The sequence below is a fragment of the Pristiophorus japonicus genome, chromosome 4 (assembly GCF_044704955.1).
Source record: "Pristiophorus japonicus isolate sPriJap1 chromosome 4, sPriJap1.hap1, whole genome shotgun sequence".
Taxonomy (NCBI): domain Eukaryota; kingdom Metazoa; phylum Chordata; class Chondrichthyes; family Pristiophoridae; genus Pristiophorus; species Pristiophorus japonicus.
In genome coordinates, this window is record NC_091980.1 from 269434381 (window position 1) to 269458590 (window position 24210).

At 50.4% G+C, this 24210-nt stretch overlaps 1 protein-coding gene across 4 annotated transcripts in view; it reads right to left on the reverse strand.

The window, feature by feature from the left end:
• LOC139263407 (protein SIX6OS1-like) overlaps positions 1-24210 on the reverse strand; it is a 198743-nt gene that overhangs the window by 30872 nt on the left and 143661 nt on the right. For 3 of the 4 annotated variants that reach the window (XM_070879466.1, XM_070879462.1, XM_070879465.1), the window contains one exon: positions 12981-13100. The exons of the other annotated variant lie outside the window; for it this stretch is intronic. In XM_070879466.1, the coding sequence (XP_070735567.1) occupies positions 12981-13100 (120 nt within the window). The remainder of the gene's footprint in view (positions 1-12980; positions 13101-24210) is intronic. 4 annotated transcript variants of the gene reach the window in all.

A 24210-nucleotide genomic window follows, 5' to 3' on the forward strand; every position in this document is an offset into this window, starting at 1 on the left:
CCAACTCAAACCAAAAGGAGAGCATCCTCACGGCCAGGTATCGATTTTATACAAAACGCGGCCCCGAGGGCCAGGAAATCGTGAAGTACGCTGCCGACCTCAGGAGGCCGGCACGACCGTGTGAATTCGGCGCATCCCTTGCAGATGCATTGCGGATGTCTTCGTAATTGGCATCGGTCATGAGGCCCTTCTTCACAGGCTGCTGTCTGCCGAAACCACCGTCACTCTGCAGTAGGCCATCGGCATCAGTCAGGTGTTCATGACCTCAAGCTGCAGCTTCAAGCAGATGATGACTCACTCTCGGGACTCAAACCCGGCAAGTACTGTAAATAGAGTGGCGCCTTTCACAGGCAGAACTGCTGAATGCGAATCTGCCCAGGGCAGTGCGTACAGGCCCCCAAGTCCTTTAACTCAGAGTCCGTCGAGGGGTGCAAACGTAAGTAGAGTAGCACTATGCTGGCATTGCGGAGGTAATCACAGGGCTCATCAGTGTCGGTTCAGAGACTATGTGTGCAAAGGCTGCAGCACAAAGGGCCAGCTCCAGCGAAAGTGCAAACGAGCTGTGACTCACCACGTGGAAGAGGAGTCAGCAGATGGCTGTGAATCCAGCGCTGATTACGAGGAGATGGCTAGAGAGGCAGCTCAGTCCAAGGACGAAGTGTTTGTAATATATACCTGCACCACAAATTGTCTTCCAGTGATAATGGAAGTCGAGATAAATGGCATTCCAGCCTTCATGGACGTAAACACGGGGGCGAGTCAGTCAGTAATGAACCAGGAAGCCTTTGAGAGGCTCTGGAACTATCAAGCTGAACGACCCAAGCTGGTCCAAGTTCAGGCAAAGCTGCGTACCTACACCAAGGAACTGATATCAGTTTTTGGTAGTGTGGATGTAAGTGTATCCCATGATGGCGCGGTGCACAATTTACCATTGTGGATTGTTTCAGGTACTGGACCAACGCTACTTGGAAGACAATGGATGGGGAACTGGGAAGACATCATCCCTCCAGCGATCGACGTTCCCTGTGCTCAGAGGCAGAGCAAGCCCCCACCTTCGGTTGGACCAGGCACCGGAGAGCAGATCCGCGCAGCCCCGAGGCACAGACTGCTCATCATGACTACATGGCAATGATCCGGCCGAGACGACCCGAACGCACCTTCCTGGTTTCAGTGGCAGGACTCCTGGGGAGCAAGATTAGATCTGGGGGCGCCTTCCCAGCTTCAGTGGCAGAATCCCTGGGAAAGAAGATCGCGGCAGTCGACATCATGGACAGGGAAAAGATGATGTCTAAACCACGAGGTGCAGCGCGAATGGAGCAACAACGCGTGGTTCCACGCAAGGAAGACGATTGGGGTAAAAGTAGTAAGGCCATTTTAAAGGAGGCCAGCAACCCGCCATTTTTGAATGAACTGCTTGAAATTGGTAACCAATGTAAAAGTCCAGCTATAACGAGCAAAATGTTGTTGAGCGATGTCGGGTGCAAATTGCAATCAGCCAATGTAGCAGGCGAACACCTAACGGTCATATACCGATCCAGCGGGGTACCCAATGCTGTAGCCTGTGTCCGCGGGACCAGAACGATGTATCATAAAGTGTCCCCACAGCTGACAGAAGTAGACAAGCCGCAGAGTAAACGATCCCCGGAGAACAGAGGCACCGGTGGCGATACTCTGCCTTAGATTGGTTTAACATTGCATGCACCCGATGGCATGAACCGCGACGGGCCAGAAACAGTAAACTGCGCCTATGCTCACAGTTGGCTACCGTCGCCCGCCACCCAGGTGGAAAAGGTGCAGCCCACAAACCCACTCGCCACCATGGCAATGCCCAAGAGCGAAGGGTCACGCGCAACGGCTCCTCCGAACGGGACCTGGACCAGCCAGGATCCCAGACTAGAGAGTGCTCACAATGGTGCCCTCAAGGAAAGCGAGTCAGCAGTCCCCTGCGAACTGCTAGACAAGACGAGGCAGCCCCACCGTTGCTTAGACGAAACACTCACTCGCTCAGACCGCTTCCCAGGGAGCAGCAGCAACACTGTGCAAACGAAAAGGACAGGGAAGGTCACAGACACATCAGCTGTGGATACTAGGAGTAACGGCAAGAGCCCTGAGCTCCGGCAACTCGAGCAAAATGAGCTCACCTCGCCCACAGACCCACTAGCATAGGGCGCTGCACTGTCACCAGATGACGCGGATCTCATCTGGCCATGCTGGAACTAGACTGTCCTTGTGTACCTGTACTGATATACCTGTATTGACTGTGAGGGGGAGCATAGCGGCAAGAAATATTGAGAAGAGGGTTGGGGCGATAACGTAGCTCTGTTTGACCCCGGTCCGGACGTGAATTGGGTCGGTGATGGATCCGTTGATAAGGATCACTGCCTGCATGTTGTCATGGAGCAAGCGGAGGATGGTGACGAACTTTTGGGGGCATCCGAAACGGAGGACAGTCCATAGACCCTCGTAGTTGACAGTGTCAAAGGCCTTTGTAAGGTCGAAGAAGGCCATAAGGGCTGGCGCTGTTGTCTGCATTTTTCCTGTAGCTGTTGCACTGCAAAAATCATGTCCGTTGTGCCCCGTAGGCGACAAAATCTGCACTGTGACTCCGGGAGGAGCTCCTTGGCCATGGGGAGAAGACGGTTGAGGAGGACTCGAGCGATGACTTTCCCAGTGGCTGATAGCAGGGAGGTTCCTCTGTAGTTGCCGCAGTCAGACTTGTCCCCTTTTTTAAAGATGGTCACGATTACTGCACATCTGAGATCCCCCAGCATGCTCTCCTCCCTCTAGATGATAGAGATGAGGTCGTGTATTCGTGCCAGCAGTGCCTCTCCACCACACTTCAAATGCCTCAGCAGGGATTGCTTCTGCACCCATAGCCTTGTTGTTTTTGAGCTCTTTTATGGCTTTTTCTACCTCGTGCAGTGTTGGGGTCTCACTGAGGTGGTGGCAGGTAGCATGCTGCAGAATGGATTTGAGAACACTTGAGTCAAAGGCAGAGTCTCGATTGAGGAGATCTTTGAAGTGCTCCTTCCAGCGGACCCTGACTGCCTCGGTGTCCTTGATGAGTGTTTCCCTGTTTGTGGCCAGCAGTGGGGTGGGGTCTTGGGTGTTTGGCCCATAGGTGGCCTTGACTGCGATGAAGAATCCTCGCACATCATGGTTGTCAGCCAGCTGCTGTAACTCCTGTGCTTTCTTCATCCACCACCTGTTCTTTAGGTCCTGGGTTTTCTGTTGGATCTCAGCCTTGAGCCGGCTGTAATGCTGTTTTGCTGTTCCCGCATTGGGTTATTGTTTAAGGCTCAGCAACGCCTTACGCTTGTGATCTATTAGCTCTTGGATCTCCTGATCATTCTCATCAAACCAGTCCTGGTGCTTCCTAGTTGAGTAATCGAGTGTCTCTTTGGAGGCACTAGTTATAGAGGCCTGGAGGGCAGACCAAGCACTGTGAGCATTTTGTTGTGTATCTGTAAAGCATGCACTCCCATGTTCCGCCACCAGGGAGCTCATCCCCTGAAGTCCCAAGGGATACCAGCATCCCTTGGGAGCACTGTAAATAAGCCGGCCCCGAAGACCTGTTCCTCACTCTGGAGTGTCTCATTAAAGACTGAGGTCACTGTTACTTTAACCTCCATGTGTGCAGCCTCATCTGTGTTGGGAACACAATAATTGGCGACGAGAATACGAATCCAATGCAAAGATGCAGCAAACTGTGGGCATCCTGGAGAAGTTCACGGAGGGTGAGGACTGGGAAGCCTGTGTGGAACGGCTGGACCAGTGCTTTATAGCAAACGAGCTGGACGGACAAGGAAGCACTGCAAAAAGGAGAGCAGTCCTCCTCACGGTCTGCAGGGCACCGACCGACAGCCTCATGAAGAATCTTCTGGCTCCGATGAAACCCACAGATAAGTCATATGAAGAGCTGTGTACACTGGTTCGGGAGCATCTTAACCCGAGGGAGAGCGTGCTGATGGCAAGGTATCGGTTCTACACATGCCAGCGATCTGAAGGTCAGGAAGTGGAGAGCTATGTCGCCGAGCTAAGGCGACTTGCAAGACAATGTGAGTTTGATGGCTACCTGAAGCAAATGCTCAGAGACTTTTTTATACTGGGCATTGGCCACGAGACCATCCTACGAAAACTTTTGACTGTACAGACACTGACCCTCAGTAAGGCCATTGCGATAGCACAGGCATTTATGTCCACCAGTGATAACACCAAACAAATCTCTCAGCACACAAGTGCGAGCAATGTTCATAAATTAACTGGAACTGTGTTTGCAAGCAGAAATGTACAGGGCAGAACCAACGAGTCTGCAACTGCCAGCAGGCCTCAGGTGACCCAGATGACTCAGAGTCCGCAACAAAGGATGAATGCAAGGCAATTCACACCTTGTTGGCGTTGTGGAGGCTTCTATTCAGCCTATTCATGCCACTTCAAAGGGTATGTTTGCAAGAGCTGTGGAACAATAGGGCACCTCCAACGAACTTGCAAACGAGCTGCAAGCTCTGCAAAACCTGCTGACCACCACGTGGCAGAGGAAGATTGGTCCATGGTGGATCAAAGCAATTTCGAGCCTGAGATAGAGGAGGCAGATGCTGAAGTACACGGGATGCACACATTTTCGATGAAATGTCCACCTATAATGCTAAACGTAAAATTGAATGGCTTACCCATAGCCACGGAACTGGACACTGGCGCTAGCCAATCCATCATGAGTAAAAAGATGTTTGAGAGATCTGGTGCAGCAAGGCATTTAGACCAGCCCTGAGCCCCATCCACACGAAACTGAGAACGTACACCAAAGAGCTTATCACTGTCCTGGGCAGCGCCATGGTCAAGGTCACCTACGAGGGCACGGTGCATGAACTGCCACTCTGGATTGTCCCAGGCGATGGCCCCACACTGCTTGGAAGGAGCTGGCTGGGCAAAATCCGCTGGAACTGGGATGACATCCGAGCGCTATTAGATGTCGATGAGGCCTCATATACCCAGGTTCTTAACAAATTTCCTTCCCTTTTTGAGCCAGGCAATGGAAACTTTTCCGGGGCGAAGGTCCACTTGGTCCCAGAGGCACGACCCATTCACCACAAGACGCGAGTGGTACCTCACATGATGAGGGAGAGAGTGGAAATCGAGCTGGACAGGCTGCAACGCAAGGGCATCATCTCCCCAGTGGAATTCAGCGAGTGGGCCAGCCCGATTGTTCAAGTACTCAAAAATGATGGCACAGTCAGGATTTGCGGCGATTATAAAGTAACTATTAATCGTTTCTCGCTACAGGACCAATACCTGCTATCTAAGGCAGACGACCTATTTGCGACGCTGGCAGGAGGTAGGACCGGAACCAATGTCCTAGGAGGAATGTTTGCTAGTGCTGTTGGGCAGGAATTAAACTAATATGGCAGGGTGATGGGAACCAATGCAGGGAGACAGAGGGAAACAAATTGGAGACAGAAGCAAAAGACAGAAAGGAGATGAGTAAAAGTGGAGGGCAGAGAAACCCAAGGCAAAAAACAAAAAGGGCCACTTTGCAGCAAAATTCTAAAGGGTCTAAGTGTGTTAAAAAGGCAAGCCTGGAGGCTCTGTGCCTCAATGCGAGGAGTATTCGAAATAAGGTGGACGAATTAACTGTGCAGATAGCAGGTAACGGCTACGATGTGGGTGGCATCACAGAGACATGGCTCCAGGGTGACCAAGGCTGGGAACTCAACATCCAAGGGTACTCAACATTTAGGAATGATAGACAGAAAGGAAAAGGAGGCGGGGTGGCATTGCTGGTTAAAGAGGAAATTAAGGCAATTGTAAGGAAAGACATTAGCTTGGATGATGTGGAATCAGTTTGGATGGAGCTACGAAATACCAAGGGGCAGAAAACGCTAATGGGAGTTGTGTACAGACCTCCAAACAGTAGTAGTGATGTTGGGGAGGGCATCATACAGGAAATTAGGGGTGCATGCAATAAAGGTGCAGCAGTTATCATGGGTGACTTTAATATACATATAGATTGGGCTAACCAAACTGGAAACAATATGGTGGAGGAGGATTTCCTGGAGTGCATAAGGGATGGTTTTTTAGACCAATATGTCGAGGAACCAACTAGGGGGGAGGCTATCTTAGACTGGATGTTGTGTAATGAGAGAGGATTAATTAGCAATCTCGTTGTGCGAGGCCCCTTGGGGAAGAGTGACCATAATATGGTGGAATTCTACATTAGAATGGAGAATGAAACAGTTAATTCAGAGAACATGGCCCAGAACTTAAAGAAGGGTAACTTTGAAGGTATGAGGCGTGAATTGGCTGGGATAGATTGGCAAATGATGCTTAAGACGTTGACAGTGGATGGACAATGGCAGACATTTAGAGACCGCATGGATGAACTACAACAATTGTACATCCCTGTCTGGCGTAAAAATAAAAAGGGGAAGGTGGCTCAACCGTGGCTATCAAGGGAAATCAGGGATAGTATTAAAGCCAAGGAAGTGGCATACAAATTGGCCAGAAATAGCAGCGAACCCGGGGACTGGGAGAAATTTAGAACTCAGCAGAGGAGGACAAAGGGTTTGATTAGGGCAGGGAAAATAGAGTACGAAAGGAAGCTTGCAGGGAACATTAAAATAGACTGCAAAAGCTTCTATAGATATGTAAGGAGAAAAAGGTTAGTAAACACAAATGTAGGTCCCCTGCAGTCAGAATCAGGGGAAGTCATAACTCGGAACAAAGAAATGGCAGACCAATTGAACAAGTACTTTGGTTCGGTATTCACTAAGGAGGACACAAACGGCCTTCCGGATATAAAGGGGATCAGAGGATCTAGTAAGAAGGAGGAACTGAGGGAAATCCTTATAAGTCGGGAAATTGTGTTGGGGAAATTGATGGGATTGAAGGCTGATAAATCCCCAGGGCCTGATGGTCTGCATCCCAGAGTACTTAAGGAGGTGGCCTTGGAAATAGTGGATACATTGACAGTCATTTTCCAACATTCCATTGACTCTGGATCAGTTCCTATGGAGTGGAGGGTAGCCAATGTAACCCCACTTTTTAAAAAAGGAGGGAGAGAGAAAACAGGGAATTATAGACTGGTCAGCCTGACCTCAGTAGTGGGTAAAATGATGCAATCAATTATTAAGGATATCATAGCAGCGCATTTGGAAAAAGGTGACATGATAGGTCCAAGTCAGCATGGATTTGTGAAAGGGAAATCATGCTTGACAATTCTTCTGGAATTTTTTGAGGATGTTTCCAGTAGAGTGGACAAGGGAGAACCAGTTGATGTGGTGTATTTGGACTTTCAGAAGGCTTTCGACAAGGTCACACACAAGAGATTAATGTGCAAAGTTAAAGCAAATGGGATTGGGGGTAGTGTGCTGACGTGGATTGAGAACTGGTTGTCAGACAGGAAGCAAAGAGTAGGAGTAAATGGGTACTTTTCAGAATGGCAGGCAGTGACTAGTGGGGTACCGCAAGGTTCTGTGCTGGGGCCCCAGCTGTTTACATTGTACATTATATGATTTAGAAGAGGGGATTAAATGTAGTATCTCCAAATTTGCGGATGACACTAAGTTGGGTGGCAGTGTGAGCTGCGAGGCGGATGCTATGAGGCTGCAGAGTGACTTGGATAGGTTAGGTGAGTGGGCAAATGCATGGCAGATGAAGTATAATGTGGATAAATGTGAGGTTATCCACTTTGGTGGTAAAAACAGAGAGACAGACTATTATCTGAATGGTGACAGATTAGGAAAAGGGGAGGTGCAACGAGACTTGGGTGTCATGGTACATCAGTCATTGAAGGTTGGCATGCAGGTACAGCAGGCAGTTAAGAAAGCAAATGGCATGTTGGCCTTCATAGCGAGGGGATTTGAGTACAGGGGCAGGGAGGTGTTGCTACAGTTGTACAGGGCCTTGGTGAGGCCACACCTGGAGTATTGTGTACAGTTTTGGTCTCCTAACTTGAGGAAGGACATTCTTGCTATTGAGGGAGTGCAGCGAAGGTTCACCAGACTGATTCCCGGGATGGCGGGACTGACATATCAAGAAAGACTGGATCAACTGGGCTTGTATTCACTGGAGTTCAGACGAATGAGAGGGGATCTAATAGAAACGTTTAAAATTCTGACGGGTTTGACAGGTTAGATGCAGGAAGAATGTTCCCAATGTTGGGGAAGTCCAGAACCAGGGGTCACAGCCTAAGGATAAGGAGTAAGCCACTTAGGACTGAGATGAGGAGAATCTTCTTCACCCAGAGAGTGGTGAACCTGTGGAATTCTCTACCACAGAAAGTTGTTGAGGCCAATTCACTAAATATATTTAAGAAGGAGTTAGATGTAGTCCTTACCACTAGGGGGATCGAGGGGTATGGCGAGAAAGCAGGAATGGGATCCTGAAGTTGCATGTTCAGCCATGAACTCATTGAATGGCGGTGCAGGCTTGAAGGGCCAAATGGCCTACTCCTGCACCTATTTTCCATGTTTCTATGTTTCTATGTAAAACGTTCACCAAACTCGACCTTACTTCGGCCTACATGACGCAGGAGCTGGAGGAGTCTTCGAAGGGCCTCACCTGCATCAACATGCACAAGGGACTGTTCATCTACAACAGATGCCCGTTTGGAATTCGGTCGGCTGCAGCGATCTTTCAGAGAAACACAGAGAGCCTACTCAAGTCGGTACCACACACGGTGGTCTTTCAGGATGACATATTGGTCACGGGTTGGGACACCACCGAGCTCCTAAAAAACCTGGAGGAGGTCCTCCAGCGACTGAATCGCGTAGGGCTGCGGCTGAAGAGGTCGAAGTGCATCTTCACGGCAACAGAGGTGGAATTTTTGGGGAGAAAGATCGCGGCGGACGGCATTCGTCCCATAGACGCCAAGACAGAGGCTATCAGGAAAGCGCCCAGGCTACAGAACGTCATGGAGCTGCGGTTGTTCCTGGGACCCCTCAACTATTTTGGTAACTTCCTACTGGGGTTAAGCACCCTTTTAGAGCCCCTTCATGTGTTATTGCGCAAAGGTGAGAACTGGCTATGGGGAAAAAAACAAGTGATTGCTTTTGAGAAAGCCACAAACATGTTATGCTCCAACAAGCTGCTTGTATTGTATAACCCATGTAAAAGACTTGTGCTAGCATGTGACGCGTCGTCTACGGAGTCGGGTGTGTATTACAACAAGCTAACGTTGCGGGGAAGTTGCAACCTGTCGTCTATACTTCCAGGAGCTTGTCTAAGGCCAAGAGGGCCTACAGCATGATTGAGAAAGAGGTATTAGCGTGTGTGTTCGGGGTAAAGAAAATGCATCAGTACCTGTTTGGCCTCAAATTTGAGCTGGAAACCAATCACAAGCCCCTCACATCCCTGTTCGCTGAAAACAAGGGGATAAATACTAATGCCTCAGCCCGCATACAAAGGTGGGCACTCACACTATCAGCGTATAACTATACCACCCGCCACAGACCAGGCTCCGAGAAATTGTGCGGATGCTCTCAGTCGGCTACCATTGCCCACCACGGGGGTGGAAAGGGCGCAGACTGCAAACTTGTTGATGGTGGCGTAGCCCGTAGACTTGTTGATGGTCATGGAAGCATTTGAAAATAATAAATCACCTGTCACGGCCCGCCTGATTAGGACTTGGACCAGCCAAGATCCTCTGCTGTCCCGAGTAAAAAATTGTGTACTGCCTGGGAGCTGGGCCAGCATCCCTGTTGAAATGCAAGAGCCAATCAAGCCGTTCCAGCGGCGAAACGACAAGCTTTCCATTCAGGCAGACTGCCTGTTGTGGGGTAACTGCGTAGTGTTACCAAAAAAGGGCAGGGAGACGTTCATCTCGGATCTGCACAGCACACACCCGGGTATAGTAATGATGAAAGCGATAGCCAGATCCCACGTGTGGTGGCCCGGTATCGACTCTGACTTAGAGTTTTGTGTATGGCAATGCAGCATATGTGCTCACTTGAGCAACGCACCCAGAGAGGCACCACTAAGTTTGTGGTCCTGGCCTTCCAGACCATGGTCGAGGATCCATGTCGACTATGCGGGCCTGTTTCTCGGTAAAATGTTCCTGGTGGTGGTGGGTGCTTTTTCAAAATGGATTGAATGTGAAATAATGTCGAGAAGCACCACCACCACCACCATTGAAAGCCTGAGGACCATGTTTGCCACCCAAGGCCTGCCTGACATACTGGTCAGTGACAACGGGCAATGTTTCACCAGTGCCAAATTTAAAGAATTCATGACCCGCAATGGAATCAAACATGTCACCTCGGCCCCCTTTAAACCAGCTTCCAATGCGCAGGCAGACTGGGCAGTACAAACCATCAAACAGAGCCTTAAACGAGTCACAGAAGGCTCACTCCAAACCCGCCTGTCCCGAGTACTGCTCAGCTACCGCCGAGACCCCACTCGCTCACAGGGTTGGCCCTGGCTGAGCTACTCATGAAAAGGATACTTAAAACCAGACTCTCGCAGGTTCACCCCAACCTGCATGATCAGGTAGAGAGCAGGCGGCAGCAACAAAATGTAAATGATGGTCACACCACTGTGTCACGGGAAATTAATCTGAATGACCCTGTGTATGTGCTAAACTATGGAAATGGTCCCAAGTGGATCGCGGGCACGGTGATAGCTAAAGAAGGGAATAGGGTGTTTGTAGTCAAACGAGACAATGGACAAATTTGCAGAAAGCACCTGGACCAAACAAGGCTGCGATTCACAGACTGCCCGGAACAACCCACAGCAGACACCACCTTTTTCGAGCCCACAACACACACCCAAAGGATCAACGGCACCACGCCGGACCAGGATATCGAACCCATAACGCCCAACAGCCCAGCAAGGCAAGGCCAACAACACGCCAGCCCAGCGAGGGCACAGCCAATACACCAGAATAGACATTTGTACCGAGGCGGTTCACCAGGGAAAGAAAAGCTCCCGACCGCCTCACCTTGTAAATAGTTTTCACTTTGACTTTGGGGCAGTGGGGAGTGATGTTGTGTATCTGTAAAGCATGCACTCCCATGTTCCGCCACCAGGGAGTTCATCCCCTGAAGTCCCAAGGGATCCCAGCATCCCTTGGGATCACTGTATATAAGCTGGCCGCTTCGGCCTGTTCCTCACTCTGGTGTGTCTTATTAAAGACTGAGGTCACTGTTACTTTAACCTCCCTGTGTGCAGCCTCATCTGTGTTAGGAACACAATACATTCTGCATCTTGGGGTTGTCAAGGCATGAAAGGTTAGTTGTGAGTCGCTGGTTATATAGGGCTCTCATAGCTGGGTCCTTAAGTGCTCCGGCAGCAAGCTCCCACAGTCAACAAGCTCCCCGCTGGAGTAGAACTAAACTACAGAACCTGTAGGAACCTTTTCAACCTGCGCCGTCTCCAGGCCAGATCCAAGACCACCCCAACCTCTGTCATCGAGCTACAGTACGCGGACGACAACTGCGTATGTGCACATACAGAGGCTGCACTCCAGGACATAGTCGACGTATTTACGGAGGCATGCGAAAGCATGGGCCTTATGCTAAACATCCGTAAGACAAGGGTCCTCCACCAGCCTGTCCTCACTGCACAGCACTGCCCCCCAGTCATCAAGATCCACGACGCGGCACTGGACACCGTGGACCACTTCCCATATCTCGGGAGCCTCCTATCAACAAGAGCAGGCATCGATGACGAGATCCAACACCGCCTCCAGTGCGCCAATTCAGCCTTAGGTCGCCTGAGGAAAAGAGTGTTTGAAGACCAGGCCCTCAAAACTGACACCAAGCTCATGGTCTACAGGGCCGTAGTGATACCTGCCCTCCTATATGGCTCAGAGACATGGACCATGTACAGTAGACACCTCAAGTTGCTGGAGAAATATCACCAAAGATGTCTCCGCAAGATACTACAAATCCCTTGGGAGGACAGGCGCACCAACATCAGCATCCTCATTCAGGCTAACATCCCCAGCATTGAAGCACTGACCACACTCGATCAGTTCCGCTGGGCAGACCACATAGTACGCATGACACGAGACATGAGACTCTCGAAGCAAGTGCTCTGCTCAGAGTTCCTTCATGGCAAACGAGCCAAAGGTGGGCAGCTGAAACGCTACAAGGACACCTTCAAAGCCTCACTGATAAAGTGCAACATCCCCACTGACACCTGAAGTCCCTGGCCCAAGACCGCCCTAAGTGGAGAAAGTGCATCCGAGTCTCGACGCCAAGAGCATGCAGAAATCAAGCTCAGACAGCGGAACGAGTGTGCGACGAACCAGTCCCACCCACCCCTTCCCTCTACGACTATCTGTCCCACCTGTGACAGAGTCTGTGGCTCTCGTATTGGACTGTTCCGCCACCAAAGAACTCACTTTAGGAGTGGAAGCAAGTCTTCCTCAATTCCGAGGGACTGCCTATGATGATGACCTGTATTGATCATGTAAATGTACCACACAAAAAGAAACACAGCTGTAATCCACTCAACAAATGTACCAAGATGTAAATGTAAAACCCATGTGATGAACTTGAATGCAACTTGCATGTAATGGGCCATTAGCATGATGTCTGTGTGGGGGGGAAGAATGGAATAATCATGGACTCACAATCAGAAACCACGGGGACCTCCACTGGCAACAAATCTCACTACCAACCCACCCAAGATAGAAGTGACCCTCCAATGGTCAACCAGGAAGAGCAAAGCCCAGGTCACCGTCAACGTACGAGTTAATTTGTATTAAAGACTTGGGGGTAAGTGATGTCATGTATGTGGACCATGTATACTAACTGTATAGTCACATAAGGTGTGCCACCAGAGGGCACTGCGGTGGGAGACCTGAGGGTCACCTACATAGGTGTGCAGGACCCAGTATAAAAGGCTGCCCACCATGCTTGTGCCTCGCTCTGGAATTACAATAAATGGGACTAAGGTCACAACAGCTCAGGTACAATACTAGATCTCGTGGAGTCATTTATAAGAGCATTAAAGACATAATAAAAGGAATATTTTCTTACTATGGAGGCTTGAGTATCTTGTGGAGCTGCAGCAGCAATTTTTGACAGAGATTTCTCATGGTTTTGTACAGAAGTTACACAGAATTCCATCACTGGAGCTTGAATATTATCTTCAGTTTCCTAAAAAGAACATTAAAAGTCCAAATTCCTGGTGTTGAGAATATAACTTAATCATGTTCAACTGTAGAAAAATGCCTTTAAAATGTCAATTCAATTCATTTTTGATAATACTGTACAGTCAATTCAAAAAGTATGTTTTTTTTTAAGAACTAAGAATATTGCAGAATGTAATTTTATCCCTAGACGTATATGATGTTCGCCCAAGATTAATTAAAGGAATTGTTAGTCTCCTGACCCTGATTTATCATAATGCCTATAATGAATAGAGTTATGATCACAAAAGGTGGAAAACATTATTGGGAGCTTTTCATTCTGTCACTCGATCTCAGTTGCAACCATCAGCTCAGATACTGATACTGCGTGTAATTTAGAGGATAGGATAGAGGAGGGATCAGCATGATCAGCACGTGGTAATGTACAAATGTGAAGGGGCCAGGGCTGTGGGGAAAGGATAGCGCAGGTGTCAGCGCGTCAGAGGGCAAGGCCGCACACTAGTTGTGCTGCAGAGAACTCAGACGAGGACTTCGATGTGCCAGGCTACAGAAAAAGGCTGATGGGTGTCGACACCCAAATACTTGGTGCACTGGAAAGCCTGTCTGAAAGCCTGCACACAATGTCAAAGAGTATTGAGGAGTCCAGCACAAACTTGGCTTTGTGCAGAATGTGGAGCCCATCCTTTCTAACATGGAAAACTTCCACCAACACACCTGTGGAGCCAACCATGATGTAGTATCTGATGGCTGGTGTCTCAGCTTTCATTACAGCACAAGCAGCATTCACCCAATGTCTGAGTGCTGTAGTGGAAGCATTGCTTGATGATGCAAATGGTCTGCTCTATAGGATTCCTTGTGGCAGCATGGCTCTCGTTGTATGCCTGCTGTGCACGTGTGCGTGGGTTCTGACTGGAGCCATGTAATGAGTGGATAACCTTTGTCGTCCAGTAGCCACCCTTTCATTTGCTGTGGTGGTTCAAATACAGCTAGCACAGAGGACTGTTGCAGACTGAACGAATCGTGACTGCTGTGAGGATACTAGGCATTGATCTGCATGATTCATAGAAACATAGAAAGATAGGGGCCTGTGTTGCTCCTGTTTTTTTGGAGCAACTGGTTTAGAATGGAGTATCTTAGAAATTGCAATTCTCGGCATTTAGTTTGCTCCAGTTCGAGTCAGTTAGAACAGTTTCAGTTTGGAACAGATTTATTTTTTCAAAAGGGGGCGTGTCTGGCCACTTACGCCCGTTTTGAAAGTTTAGGCAGTGAAAACATACTCCAAACTAACTTAGAATGGAGTAAGTGTAGATTTTTGTACGCTCAGAAAAACCTTGTCTACATTTAGAAAATCAGGCGTAGGTTACAAATCAGGCGTAGGGAATGGGGAGGGGGGAGGTTTAAAGGGAAGTTTACAAACATTAAACAATTCCGTTTTACAAATAAAGAGCCATCATCAATAATAACTGATAAATACATCAATAAATCAACCAATAAATCAATCAAAAAAAATTAATAAAAAATAAAAAAAATAAAAAAATCAATAAATAAAACATTTTCTACTTATCGACTGCAGCACCAGGAGTCCTCCAACAGCGTGCTGGGACGGCCCCCCCAGTGTGTCTCTGTCAGTGTCTCTATCTCTCTGTCTGTCTGTGTGTGTGTCTCTCACTCTGTCTGTCAGTGTCTGCGTTTCTGATGGGAGGGGGAGAATGGGGGTGGGGGGGAGAGGGGGAGGAAGGAGGAGGAGAAGGGCGGGGGAGGGAGGAGAAGGGGGAGGGAGGAGAAGGGGGGAGGGAGGAGAAGGGGGGGAGGGAGGAGAAGGGGGGGAGGAGAAGGGTGGGGGGGAGGAGAAGGGGGTGAGGGAGGAGAAGGGGGCGAGGGAGGAGAAGGGGGCGAGGGAGGAGAAGGGGGGAGGGGGAAGGGGAGGAGGGGAGAGAGGGAGGAGGGGGGAGGGAGGGAGGGTGGGAAGGAGAGGGAGATGGAGGGAAGGAAAGGGGCAGAGAGGAGAGGGGGAGAGAGGAGAGGAGGTGGAGAGAGGAGGGGAGGGAAGGAGAGGGGAGGGAGGGAAGGAAGGAGAGGGGAGGGAGGGGAGGGGAGGGGAGGGGAGGCGAGGGAGGGAGAGAAGGAGGCTGAACGGCCGGGCCCAAGACTTCGGGCGTTGGTGGTGTCGGGTCTTGGGTCCCGGGTCCGGGGGGGGTGGTCGTGGAGATCAGGGGGGGAGGGGTCGTGGAGATCGGGGTGGGGGGGGGGGAGAGTCAGTGAGGTCGGGGGAGGGGAGAGTCACGGAGGTCGGGGGGGGGGGGGAAGAGTCACGGAGGTCGGGGGGGGGAGAGAGTCACGGAGGTAGGGGGGGAAGAGAGTCGCGGAGGTCGGGGGGTGGAGAGAGTCGCGGAGGTCAGGGGGGGAGAGAGAGTCGCGGAGGTCGGGGGGTGGGGAGAGAGTCGCGGAGGTCGGTGGGGAGAGAGTCGCGGAGGTCGGGTCGCCGGGGTGGGGGGGGGGGGGAGCGGAGGTCGGGTCGCCGGGGCGGGGGGGAGCGGAGGTCAGGTCGGGGGTGGGGGGAACGGAGGTCGGGTCGCCGGGGGCGGGGGGGAAGCGGAGGTCGGGTCGGGTGGGAGGGAGCGGAGGTCGGGTCGCCGACGAGGGGGGGGGGGGGTGAAGCGGAGGTTGGGTCGCCGGGGGTGGGGAAGCGGACGTCGGGTCGCCGGGGGGGGCGGGGGGGAGGAGCGGCGGTCGGGTCACCGGGGGTGGGGGGGGGAGCGGAGGTCGGGTCGCCGGGGCGGGGTGGGGTGAGCGGGGGTTGGTCCAGTCCGGGGAGCGGGAGTTAAGTCAGGTCGGGTCTGGTCGGGTAGGAGGTGAGCCTTATCCACGCAGCCCCAGTGAGACCATTCGGCCAGGGTAGGGGCTGCGTGCTTCGGGCCCCTCCCACTGTAGCGCGCATGTGCAGAGGTCCCGGCGCTGTTCTCAGCGCAGGGACCTGGCTCCGCCCCTCCCCACAGCTCATGCTGCGCCGCGCCCAGCTCCAGAGGACCTGCAGGGAGCCGGAGAATAGGTGAGTTCTTTTTAGGCGCACTTTGTGGCGCGAACAACGGGCGTCCAGGTCCGGACTGCGCCGTTTTAGGCGCGGCACGAAACTTGGACCCATAGAAAATAGGTGCAGGAGTAGGCCATTCAGCCCTTCGAGCCTGAACCATCATTCGATAAGACCATGGCTGATCATTCCCTCAGTACCCCTTTCCTGCTTTCTCTCCATACCCTTTGATCCCTTCAGCCGTAAGGGCCATGTCTAACTCCCTCTTGAATATATCCAATGAACTGGCATCAACAACTCTCTGCGGCAGGGAATTCAGCAGGTTAACAACTCTATGAGTGAAGAAGTTTCTCCTCATCTCAGTCCTAAATGGCCTACCCCTTATCCTAAGACTGTGTTTCCTGGTTCTGGACTTCCCCAACATCGGGAAGAATCTACCCGCATGTAGCCTGTCCCATCCCGTCAGAATATTGTATGTTTCTGAGATCCCCTCTCATCCTTCTAAACTCCAATTTATAAAGGCCCAGTTGATCCATTCTCTCTTGATATGTCAGTCCGGCCATCCCGGGTAACAGTCTGGTGAACCTTTGCTGCACTCGCTCAACAGCAACAACGTCCCTCCTCAGATTAGGAGACCAAAATTGAACACAATATTTCAGGTGAGGCCTCACCAAGGCCCTGTACAACTGCAGTAAGACCTCCCTGCTCCTATACTCAAATCCCCTAGCTATGAAGGCCAACATACCATTTGCCTTCTTTACCGCCTGCTGCACCTGTATGCCAACTTTCAATGATTGATCAACCATGACACCCAGGACTCATTGCACCTCCCCTTTTCCTAATCTGCCACCATTCAGATAATATTTTGTCTTCGCGTTTTTGCCACCAAAGTGGATAACCTCACATTTATCCACATTATACTGCATCTGCCATGCATTTGCCCACTCACCTAACCTGTCTAAGTCACCCTGCAGCCTCTTTGTGTCCCCCTCACAGCTGACACCGCCACCCAGTTTAGTGTCATCTGCAAACTTGGAGATATTACACTCAATTCCTTCATCCAAATCATTGATGTATATTGTAAAGAGCTGGTGTCCCAGCACAAAGCCCTGCGGCACTCCACTAGTCACTGCCTGCCATTCTGAAAAGGATCCGTTTTTCCCGACTCTCTGCTTCCTGTCTGCCAACCAGTTCTCTATCCATGTCAATATATTACCCCCAATATCATGTGTTTTGATTTTGCACACCAATCTCTTGTGTGGAACCTTGTCAAAAGCCTTTTGAAAGTCCAAATACACCACATCCACTGGTTCTCCCTTCTCCACTCTAACAGTTACATCCTAAAAAAATTCCAGAAGATTTGTCAAGCTTGATCTCCCCTTCATAAATCCATGGAGCCTTGGATCGATCCTGTCACTGCTTTCCAAATGCGCTGCTATTTCATCTTTAATAATTAATTCCAACATTTTCCCCACCACTGATGTCAGGCTAACCGGTCTATAATTACCCGCTTTCTCTCTCAATCCCTTTTTAAAAAGTGGTGTTACATTAGCTATGCTCCAGTCCATAGGAACTAATCCAGAGTCAATAGACTGTTGAAAAATGATCACCAATGCATCCACTATTTCTAGGGCCACTTCCTTAAGTACTTTGGGATGCAGACTATCAGGCCCCGGGGATTTATTGGCCTTCAATCCCATCAATTTCCCTAACACAATTTCCCGCCTAATAAGGATATCCTTCAGTTCCTCCTTCCCACTAGACCCTCGGTCCGCTTGTACTTTCGGAAGGTTATTTGTGTCTTCCTTCGTGAAGACAGAACCAAAGTATTTGTTCAATTGGTCTGCCATTTCTTTGTTCCCCATTATGAATTCACCTGAATCCGACTGCAAGGGACCTACGTTTGTCTTCAATAATATTTTTCTCTTCAAATATCTATAAAAACTTTTTGCAGTCAGTTTTTATGTTCCCGGTAAGCTTCTTCTCGTACTCTATTTTCCCCCTCTTAATTAAACCCTTTGTCCTCCTCTGCTGAGTTCTAAATTTCTTCCAGTCCTCAGGTTTGCTGCTTTTTCTGGCCAATTTATATGCCTCTTTCTTGGATTTAACACTAACCTTAATTTCTCTTGTTAGCCACGGTTGAGCCACCTTCCCCATTTTATTTTCACTCCAGACAGGGATATACAATTGCTGAAGTTCATCCATATGATCTTTAAATGTTTGCCATTGCCTATCCACCGTCAACCCTTTAAGTATCATTTGCCAGTCTACTCTAGCCAATTCATGCCTCAAATCATCGAAGTTACCTTTTCTTAAGTTCTGGACCATAGTTTCTGAATTAACTGTGTCACTCTCCATCCTAAAAAAGAATTCTACCATGTTATGGTCACTCTTCCCCAAGTGGTCTCGCACAACAAGATTGCTAATTAGTCCTTTCTCATTACACATCACTCAGTCGAGGATGGCCAGCTCCCTGGTTGGTTCCTCGACATATTGGTTCAGAAAACCACCCTAATACACTCCAGGAAATCCTTCTCCACCACATTGCTACCAGTTTGGTTAGCCCAATCAATATGTAGATTAAAATCACCCATGAGAACTGCTGTACCTTTATTGCATGTGTTGTGTATCTGTAAAGCATGCACTCCCATGTTTCCCCCAGCAGGGAGCGCATCCTCTTAAGTCTCAAGGGATCCCAGCATCCCGTGGGAGCACTGTATATAAACCGGCCCCGAAGGCCTGTTCCTCACTCTGGAGTGTCTTAATAAAGACTGAGGCCACTGTTACTTTAACCTCCCTGTGTGCAGTCTCATCTATGTTAGGAACACAATAACTGGCGACGAGTATACGAATCCAATGCAAAGTTGCAGCAAATTGTGGGCATCCTGGAGAAGTTCTCAGAAGGTGAGGACTGGGAAGCCTATGTCGAAAGGCTAGACCAATACTTTGTAGCCAACAAGCTGGACGGAGAAGGAAGGGCTGCAAAAAGGAGAGCGGTCCTCCTCACGGTCTGCGGGGCACCGACCTACAACCTCATGAAGAATCTTCTGGCTCCGGTGAAATCCACAGATGAGTCGTATGAGGAGCTGTGTACACTTTTCCGGGAGTATCATAACCCGAGGGAGAGCATGCTGATGGCGTGGTATTGGTTCTACACGTGCCAGCAATCTGAAGGTCAGGAAGTGGCGAGCTATGTCGCCGAGCTAAGGCAACTTGCAGGACAATGTAAGTTTGATGGCTACCTGGAGCAGATGCTCAGAGACCTTTTTGTACTGGGATCATCCTACGAAAACTTTTGACTGTACAGACACTGACCCTCAGTAAGGCCATTGCGATAGCACAGGCGTTTATGTCCACCAGTGATAACACCAAACAAATCTCTCAGCACACAAGTGATAGCAATGTTCATAAATTAACTGGAACTGCGTTTGCGAGCAGAAATGTACAGGGCAGAAACTACGAGTCTACAACTGCCAGCAGGCCTCAGGTGACCCAGATGACTCAGAGTCCCCAATAAAGGATGAATGCAAGGCAATTCACACCTTGTTGGTGTTGTGGAGGCTTCTATTCAGCCTATTCATGCCGCTACAAAGGGCATGTTTGCAAGAGCTGTGGAACAATCGGACACCTCCAACGAGCTTGCAGACGAGCTGCAAGCTCTGCAAAACTTGCTAACCACCACATGGCAGAGGAAGATCGGTCCAAGATGGATCAAAGCAATTTCGAGCCTCAGAGAGAGGAGGCAGATGCTGAAGTACACAGGGTGCACACATTTTCGATGAAATGTCCACCTATAATGCTAAACGTATAATTGAATGGCTTACCCGTAGCCATGGAACTGGACACTGGCGCTAGCCAATCCATCAATAATAAAAAGATGTTTGAGAGACTGTGGTGAAACAAGGCACTCAGACCAGCCCTGAGCCCCATCCACACGAAACTCAGAACGTACACCAAAGAGTTCATCACTGTCCTGGGCAGCGCCATGGTCAAGGTCACCGACGAGGGCACGGTGCACGAACTGCCACTCTGGATTGTCCCGGGTGATGGCCCCACACTGCTTGGAAGGAGCTGGCTGGGCAAAATCCGCTGGAACTGGGATGACATCCGAGCGCTATCAGATGTCGAAGTGGCCTCATGTACCCAGGTTCTTAACAAATTTCCTTCCCTTTTTGAGCCAGGCATTGGAAACTTTTCCGGGGTGAAGGTGCGAATGCACTTGGTCCCAGAGGCACGACCCATTCACCACAAGGTGCGAGCAGTATCTCACATGATGAGGGAGAGAGTGGAAATCGAGCTGGACAGGCTGCAACGCAAGGGCATCATCTTCCCAGTGGAATTCAGCGAGTGGGCCAACCCGATTGTTCCAGTGCTCAAAAGTAATGGCACAGTCAGGATTTGCACCGATTATAAAGTAATTATTAATCATTTCTCGCTAGAGGACCAATACCCGCTACCTAAGGAAGATGACCTATTTGCGACGCTGGCAGGAGGCAAGACATTCACCAAGCTCGATCTGACTTTGGCCTACATGACGCAGGAGCTGGAAGAGTCTTCGAAGAGCCTCACCTGCATCAACATGCACAAGGGACTGTTCATCTACAACAGATGCCCGTTTGGAATTCGGTCGGCTGCAGCGATCTTCCAGAAAAACATGGAGAGCCTACCCATGTCGGTACCACGCACGGTGGTTTTTCAGGATGACATATTGGTCACGGGTCGGGACACTGTCGAGAACCTACAAAACCTGGAGGAGGTCCTCCAGCGACTGGATCGCGTAGGGCTGCGGCTGAAGAGGTCGAAATGCGTCTTCATGGCAACAGAAGTGGAGTTTTTGGGGAGAAAGATCGCGGCGGACGGCATTCGGCCGACAGACGCCAAGACAGAGGCTATCAGGAACACGCCCAGGCCACAGAATGTCATGGAGCTGCTGTCGTTCCTGGGACTCCTCAACTATTTTGGTAACTTCCTACCGGGGTTAAGCACCCTCTTAGAGCTCCGACATGTGTTATTGCGTAAAGGTGAGAACTGGGTATGGGGAAAAAAACAAGTAATTGCTTTTGAGAAAGCCACAAACATTTTATGCTCCAACAAGCTGCTTGTATTGTATAACCCGTGTAAAAGACTTGTGCTAGCATGTGATGCGTTGTTGTAAAGAGTCGAGTGTGTATTACAGCAAGCTAACGTTGCGGGGAAGTTGCAACCTGTTGCCTATGCCTCCAGGAGCTTGTCTAAGGCCGAGGGGGACTACAGAATGATTGAGAAAGAGGCATTAGCGTGTGTGTTCGGGGTAAAGAAAATGCATCAGTACCTGTTTGGCCTCAAATTTGAGCTGGAAACCGATCACAAGCCCCTCATATCTCTGTTCGCTGAAAACAAGGGGATAATTACTAATGCCTCAGCCCGCATACAAAGGTGCGCACTCGCGCTATCAGCGTATAACTATACCACCCGCCACAGGCCAGGCACCGAGAACTGTGCGGATGCTCTCAGTCGGCTACCACTGCCCACCACGGGGGTGTAAATGGCCTAGCCTGCAAACTTGTTTGGCGCAACCCGCAGACTTGTTAATGGTCATGGAAGCATTTGAAAATGATAAATCACCTGTCACGGCCCGCCAGATTAGGACTTGGACTAGCCAAGATCCTCTGCTGTCCCGAGTAAAAATCCTCGTTGAAATGCAAGAGCTAATCAAGCCATTCCAGCGGCGAAAGGACGAGCTGTCTATTCAGGCAGACTGCCTGTTGTGGGGTAACTGCGTAGTGCTACCCAAAAAGGGCAGGGAGACGTTCATCTCGGATCTCCACAGCACACACCCGGGTATAGTAATGATGAAAGCGATAGCCAGATCCCACGTGTGGTGGCCCGGTATCGACTCTGACTTAGAGTCCTGTGTACGGCAATGCAGCGTGTGTGCTCAGTTGAGCAACACGCCCAGAGAGGCACCACTAAGTTTGTGGTCCTGGCCCTCCAGACCATGGTCGAGGATCCATGTCGACTATGCGGGCCCGTTTCTCGGTAAAATGTTCCTGGTGGTGGTGGATGCTTTTTCAAAATGGATTGAATGTGAAATAATGTTGGGAAGCACCGCCACCGCTTGAGGGCCATGTTTGCCACCCACGGCCTGCCTGACATACTGGTCAGTGACAACGGGCCATGTTTCACCAGTGCCGAATTTAAAGAATTCATGACCCGCAATGGAATCAAACATGTCACCTCGGCCCCGTTTAAACCAGCCTCCAATGGGCAGGCAGAGCGGGCAGTACAAACCATCAAACAGAGCCTTAAACGAGTCACAGAAGGCTCACTCCAAACCCGCCTGTCCCGAGTACTGCTCAGCTACCGCACGAGAGCCCACTCGCTCACAGGAATGCCCCCGGCTGAGCTACTCATGAAAAGGACACTTAAAACCAGACTCTCCCTGGTTCACCCCAACCTGCATGATCAGGTAGCGAGCAGGTGGCAGCAACAAAATGTAAATGATGGTCGCGCCACTGTGTTACGGGAAATTGATCTGAATGACCCTGTGTATGGACATGGCTAAGCTATGGACATGGTCCCAAGTGGATCGCAGGCACGGTGATAGCTAAAGAAGGGAGTAGGGTGTTTGTAGTCAAACTAAACAATGGACAAATTTGCAGAAAGCACCTGGACCAAATGAGGCTGCGGTTCACAGACTATCCTGAACAACCCACAGCAGACACCACCTTTTTCGAGCCCACAACACACACCCAAAGGATCAACGACACCACCCCGGACCAGGAAATTGATCCCATAACGCCCAACAGCCCAGCAAGGCCAGGCTCACTCAGCAGCCCTGCAGGGCCAACAACACGCCAGTCCAGCGAGGGCACAGGCAACACACCAGAGCAGACATTTGTACCGAGGCAGTCCACCGGGGAAAGAAAGGCTTCCGACCGCCTCACCTTGTAAATAGTTTTCACTTTGACTTTGGGGGGTAGTGATGTTGTGTATCTGTAAAGCATACACTCCCATGTTCCACCACCAGGGAGCGCATCCCCTGAAGTCCCAAGGGATCCCAGCATCCCTTGGGAGCACTGTATATAAGGCCTGTTCCTCACTCTGGAGTGTCGTAATAAAGACTGAGGTCACTGTTACTTTAACCTCCCTGTGTGCAGTCTCACCTGTGTTCGGAACACAATAGCATGCATCCCTTGTTTCTTGTTTGATGTTGTCCCCGATCTTACTACTACTGTTTGGTAGTCTGTACACAACTCCCACTCGTGTTTTCTGCTCCTTGGTATTCTGCAGCTCCACCCATACCGATTCCACATCATCCAAGCTAATGTCCTTTGTTACTGTCTCCAATCCCCGGACTCCTATTGGGTCTTTGTCGGCCTCACCCACGCTGCTGCTCCGCCTCTCCGACAGCCGCCGATCCCCGGACTCCCGCTGGCCTTTGTAGGCCTCACCCATGCTGCTGCTCCGCCTCTCTGACTTCCGCCGATCTCCGGACACCCGCTGGGACTTTGTAGGCCTCACCCATGCTGCTGCTCCGCCTCTCTGACAGCCGCTGATCCCCAGACTCCCGCTGGGCCTTTGTAGGCCTCACCCATGCTGCTGCTCCGCTTCTCCGACTGCCACCTTTCGCTGTCAGTGGTCACACACCAGCTGCACATTGAGGGAATAGAATCCCATTTTGGTTCAGGTAAATGGCCGAGTTCACATGAGGCACACACAAAGAAATATGCGTGCAGTCAATTGCACCCTGCACTATGGGGAAGCCTGCAATCCTTGCAAACCCTCCTGCTCCCTCCTCCTGCTTGTTCCGCCTGCTTGTTTCTGGCAAGAGGGAATGAGATGTTTGCATAGAGATGTCAGTGACCTCCCTTATGCAGCAGTGCACTTCAAACTCCAGCAGCAGCCTGGAAGGAGCCAGGCATATTAAAATTCAAAACCACAGTCACCTTGACAGCCACAGCCAATGTGATCCTTCCCCTACTGTGAGGTTGGAGTTGCGCCTGCAGCAGTTGGCAGATTTCAGTCACAACCTCTTTAGTGAAGCGCAGATGTCTCAAGCATTGGTTCAGGTAAGAGAATTGCTCCCTAAACACCCTCTGCGGATATG